Raw genomic sequence first — 5,172 nt, 5'->3', positions numbered from 1 at the left:
GTGTGTGTGTGTGTGTGTGTGTGTGTGTGTGTGTGTGTGTGTGTGTGTGTGTGTGTGTGTGTGTGTGTGTGTGTGTGTGTGTGTGTGAGAGAGAGTGTGATTAAAATAGCCCCATTGCTTTTACAATAAATAAACATTGAATGTGTTTAATTGAATAGGAAAGGGGTTTAACGTTAGTGGAAGGTTGTGTGTGAGAGAGAATAAATAAGACAGCCCAATATTTAAAAAAATGGTTATTCTTTTTCCCCGCATATTTAGCATATTTCGCAACTTTCCGCATATTTCGCAATTTAACCGCATAAAATCACATAAAAACCCCGCATGTTTAATCGCATAATCAAGTATTTTAGCCCACATAATCAAGGATTTTAGCACGCATAATCAAGGATTTTAGCCCGCGTTTTTCTAGAGGGTCTAATTAAAGCACAGAGACATGTCTCAAAAGAGGCACAAAATACACATTTTAACCTGAAAATTAGCATGTCCTCTTTAACTTGCTTGATTCAGCTATGGATAACATTTAAATCAGTAAATATATTTTATTGTTCGAAACTAGATTGTAAGAATACTGGTGGGTTTTTGCCATCATTTTGTACATAAATGTGTAAGTATCATTATTGAATAGAACGTGATGTTATCAGTCATGGAATCTCACTGTTCGCTGTTTGTCCTTGCAGTGTTTCATGAACAGTATCCTGCAGTGTCTCAGCAACACACACAGCCTGCGGGACTACTGCCTGCACAACTCGCACCGCAGAGACCTTAACAACAACAGCCGCACCAACACCGCCCTCATGGAAGGTGAGAGACAAGTCACATAGGCCCCCTAGAGGCTGGAACCAGAAACTCCCACAGACCTCACACTCATTACCTCTTTACCTCTGCAGTAGATCTGCTTCTATGTCATCTTTTGTAGGCTGTGACAATATTTTCCTTGGCCTTTTAGCAAGGTTTGCACTGTCTTGAATGTTTGGAAAAAGCTTGAATGCACTTTCAACAATGCCTATTTAACACAAAGCTAATATGAACAGCTGGTAAAACACAATATACATACACACTATAGGAGTTATGTACTCTTTCATTCTTGCAATTGCATTTATAATAAAAAGGTAGATGTGATGATCAATATTTCAATAGTCCGGACATTTTTGGTTTAGTTACCTTTTTTAAACTTTTACTAAATAAAACAATGGAGCTGTTAACTTGACATGAATACACTGTTATGGTAGAATCCGCCGAGCGTGTGAGTCAAATGATCACACGCTCGGCGGATTCTCAAATGAGTGTCTGTGTTGTTGCAGAATTTGCCAAGCTGTTACAGACAATGTGGACGTCGTCCAGCAGCGAGGCTGTCAGCCCGTCCGAATTCAAAACGCAGATCCAGAGATATGCTCCCAGATTTGTCGGATACAAGTAAGCTTTGTTACACCCTTCACTCTTAACAATGTTTGTTTTTGTAAATCTTTTAGAAGCACCTCCCTCTGTCTCATAATCACACAACTACAAGAGTCTAGAGATATGACAGTAAAATCAGCTTTACAATTCTGACTGAGTGTTTGTGTCCTGCAGCCAACAGGATGCTCAGGAGTTCCTGCGTTTCCTCCTGGACGGTCTGCACAACGAGGTCAACAGGGTCACTGTCAGGCCGAGAGGCTCGGTGGAGGACTTTGACCACCTGCCGTAAGTCCTCTGTCCCCCTGGCCTTCACCTGAATGTCATTATACGTTTACAAATGACTACATAGAAACACAAATTCACTACAAAAAAGGCAAAACTCTTCTGATGTAAAACAGCTGCAAGAAAACACAAAGAGAGTCACAATGACTATGAAAAGGAGCCAAACAACCAAACAAAAAAAGATCTTTCACTCCTAAAAAGATACACAACATGACATCAGAACTCCTCTAATCATCCCACAGAGTGGACATGTACATTGTTACAGCACATTGACAGTTAATATTAATAAGTAATTAAATTCAAATGAAATAAGTGCATATTCACGGCAGAAAAGATAAGTGAAAGCATTATAAAATGTAAGTGGAACAAGTAAAAAGTTATGAAGTAGCTGCCAGATAGCGGTAGTAATAGTACAAGTATATATAGTACGTATAGTATTAAGTAGTGCAGATATATGCGTAACGTCCACAAAGAGAAATTACTACAAAATGTAACAACAGCTGATTTGAACCCAGTGTCAAGTGAACTTTAAAGTTAATTAAGATTTCTAAAGCCAACCCTGTTCCACGTAAAAAAAAAAAAAAGACAAACAAAAACAGACTTGCTTGTAGTTTTTGGAGCTCCAGCTGACTTCAAAACGACAATGTAAAGACATGAAACGACTACGAAGAGACACAAAAAGACAACAAAAAGGCTAAACAACATCAAAGCCTCTGTAGTAGAAGGGGTGGGGTCTCTTGCGTGTCTTTGCCAAGGGGTCCATTGGATCATAACCACCCATGATAGTATACAGTTTGTAAACAGGGATTAGACAGAGGCATCATTAAGATTCTTCCTTACGCTCTCAATGAGGACTCATGGGACACTTCACCTCCTGTGTTGTTGAGTTGTTTCCTCTGTGGCTCCCAAGTCAGAGTAACGCTCCGACTCTTATTAGATGTGATTATCAGTTATCTAACGCCATGTTTAAGGGTCCATCTCTGTGTACTATCCTCAGAACAAAACCCAGTGCCTTACTATCAAACAAAATGCAGATCCATTTCCAGCTTGAAATCATGTCCCAGGGGGAAGCTGTGATAAAGTAGGTCAGGTCCCTTAGTAGTGTCTGTTTTCTGCTCTGACCCATTTCCTTATTAGCTCCTTTTCTGAATCAGAACAGCTGATCAGTGTGTTTCTGACTCTCTTGGCCATCTTCTCAATGACTCTGCACTCATCCAGTTCTCTAACAGACTCCTGTGCTCCATGTTCAGGGACGAAGAGAAAGGGAAGAAGATGTGGAGCAAATATCTGGAGAGAGAAGACAGTAAGATAGTCGGTAAGTAGAAAAGCATCACCATCCATTTTAATGTATAAGTGTGTACATTCAATCTCTTCTATATTTGTAATATTTGTTTTTTGTTTTGTGTCGGCATGAAGAAGAACAGAAAAGCCAAATAAAACATACATCTTTTGTCACTGTTTTTCATGCCAGATGTGTTCAGCCAGTGATCAGCGTCGTGTTTTTTGCTTTTATCTCTGCAGACGTGTTCGTGGGGCAGCTGAAGAGCTCTCTAACCTGCAGCTACTGCGGGTTCTGCTCCACCGTCTTTGACCCCTTCTGGGATCTCTCTCTACCTATCGCCAAGGTTAGGAAACACACACACACATACACATACACTGGTGAGCCTTACATAACAAGCCCCAGAAGGTCAGCAGACACATGTCAGCACAATAGGTAGCACAGAGGTGACCTTTCTTTGTACTTCTTGTTAGTTAGAGCTGGGCACGATGAAGAAAATCAAATCACCATCATTTAGTGGTGCAGAAACGAGTCTTAAACCAGGAAAAAAACGTTGCATTTTACCACTGCCGATTCCCTCTTCTCAAAGTCAACATATTTGTGGTTAGAAGCTTGAAATTAGGTATGTGGTTAACAAAAGCTTAAGAGATATTCTACGACATTAAATACGCCAGTGGATACTCCCTATATGAATGTCCGAAGCTTTTATGTGTCATAAAAACGGCGGTTGCTAACAAGTGGCTAAACAACCTGCTAAACGTCAGCAAACCAAACATTAGCCGCCTTTAGCTTAGCGGAGGCAATGGGCAGCCATGTGAATGTGATGTAGATTGTTTATAGCCTAGCGTTAGCGTATTATATTTTGGCGATTGCATTTACGCTTCAAAAATCAATAAATTGGGTTATTAGTCGAGATTGTCCTGCTGAACAAAAGTTGTTGAATATCATAATGTGTGTTTGCCACAGAACTTATTTTCTGCAATATAGCGAAATCCAGTGGAGAAATCCCATTGCTTTTTGTCGAGGGAAACATTGCGAGGCTTACTTTCCGGGTGGTGACAAAAATACGTCATCACTGCACCACTCTATAGTAGGGTTGAGCATTGATGCTTTTACAACATATTTAAACAATAAGAATTAGATTTATAATCTGCATTAATGTGGTCATAAAGACTAAGTTGTCTGAGCTAAATAATAGAACAGCTAAAGTCTGTTAAATTCAGAAAATAACATAATATCTCTATAATGCAGCCTTGAAAACCAGGGTACACAATTATGATATATTAAATGTCACAATATATCTAGTCTTATATTACAATATTGATATTGCACGATGGTTTAAAGCAATCACAAATATCTTCCCACAGCTCTAAACATGAGCTTTTTGGTTTTCCCCCTGTCTCTGTGTCTGTGTCTGTGTCTGTGTGTGTGTGTGTGTCTGTGTGTCTGTGTGTCTGTGTGTCTGTGTGTGTGTGTGTGTGTGTGTGTGTGTGTGTGTGTGTGTGTGTGTGTGTGTGTGTGTGTGTGTGTGTGTGTGTGTGTGTGTGTGTATGCTAATGTGAATGCATCTATGTTTGTGCTCAGAAGGGCTACGGTGAGGTGAGCCTGATGGACTGCATGCGGCTCTTCACCAAAGAAGACGTCCTGGACGGAGACGAGAAGCCGGTAAGAACCATCGGAGCGGTGATGACTCCTCAGTGCTAGAACATGACTCAGCATATGTAGGGCCTGTGTCCACATAGCCACTTTATCTTGAATTGTCATCATGCTAGTATTATAGAAATGTAACTGTAAGGGAATAGAGTTACCTTTTTTTATCCTGTCACCTGTAATCCATTACTCCCCAAGTCTGCTCCATGTCCTGAAATCAAACTGTATTTCCTCTCCACAGACGTGCTACAGGTGTAAAGCCAGGAGAAGATGTACTAAGAAGTTCACAATACAGAAGTTCCCCAAGATCTTAGTGCTGCGTATCCTTTCCTCAGTAGTGGCTGGTACATGTCTCATAGATGCTGATGTAATGTGATGTTTGCAGTGAGCATATAGATGGGAAAGTATCAGGATGTTAGTGCGGGGATGGGCAAATGGCGGCCCCCGCCTCCTCTTTTTGCGGCCCTCAGATTAATTTATAAACAACGTAATTCATCTTTTTTAAAACACTCACAAGAAACACCGGCTGTGTATGTCTGCTGTGACGTTAAGTTACCGCTTGTAAT

At 40.5% G+C, this 5,172-nt stretch overlaps 1 protein-coding gene across 1 annotated transcript in view; it reads left to right on the top strand.

Moving 5' to 3' along the window:
- Positions 1–4,950, top strand: part of LOC104957778 (ubiquitin carboxyl-terminal hydrolase 2) — a gene marked incomplete at its 3' end in the record, with an annotated part of 20,365 nt that extends 15,415 nt beyond the window's left edge. Inside the window, exons 3-9 of the mRNA XM_010785440.1 lie at positions 678–801; positions 1,302–1,413; positions 1,570–1,680; positions 2,928–2,992; positions 3,199–3,302; positions 4,541–4,621; positions 4,848–4,950. Of these exons, the coding sequence (XP_010783742.1) occupies positions 678–801; positions 1,302–1,413; positions 1,570–1,680; positions 2,928–2,992; positions 3,199–3,302; positions 4,541–4,621; positions 4,848–4,950 (700 nt within the window). The remainder of the gene's footprint in view (positions 1–677; positions 802–1,301; positions 1,414–1,569; positions 1,681–2,927; positions 2,993–3,198; positions 3,303–4,540; positions 4,622–4,847) is intronic.
- Positions 4,951–5,172: the final 222 nt, after the last annotated feature.

The sequence above is a fragment of the Notothenia coriiceps genome, unplaced genomic scaffold (genome assembly GCF_000735185.1).
Source record: "Notothenia coriiceps isolate Sejong01 unplaced genomic scaffold, NC01 NC01_scaffold00027712, whole genome shotgun sequence".
In the NCBI taxonomy this organism is placed as follows: Eukaryota; Metazoa; Chordata; class Actinopteri; order Perciformes; family Nototheniidae; genus Notothenia; species Notothenia coriiceps.
The sequence above is the reverse complement of the archived record's forward strand: the minus strand, read 5'-3'. Positions and strand labels throughout refer to the sequence as shown.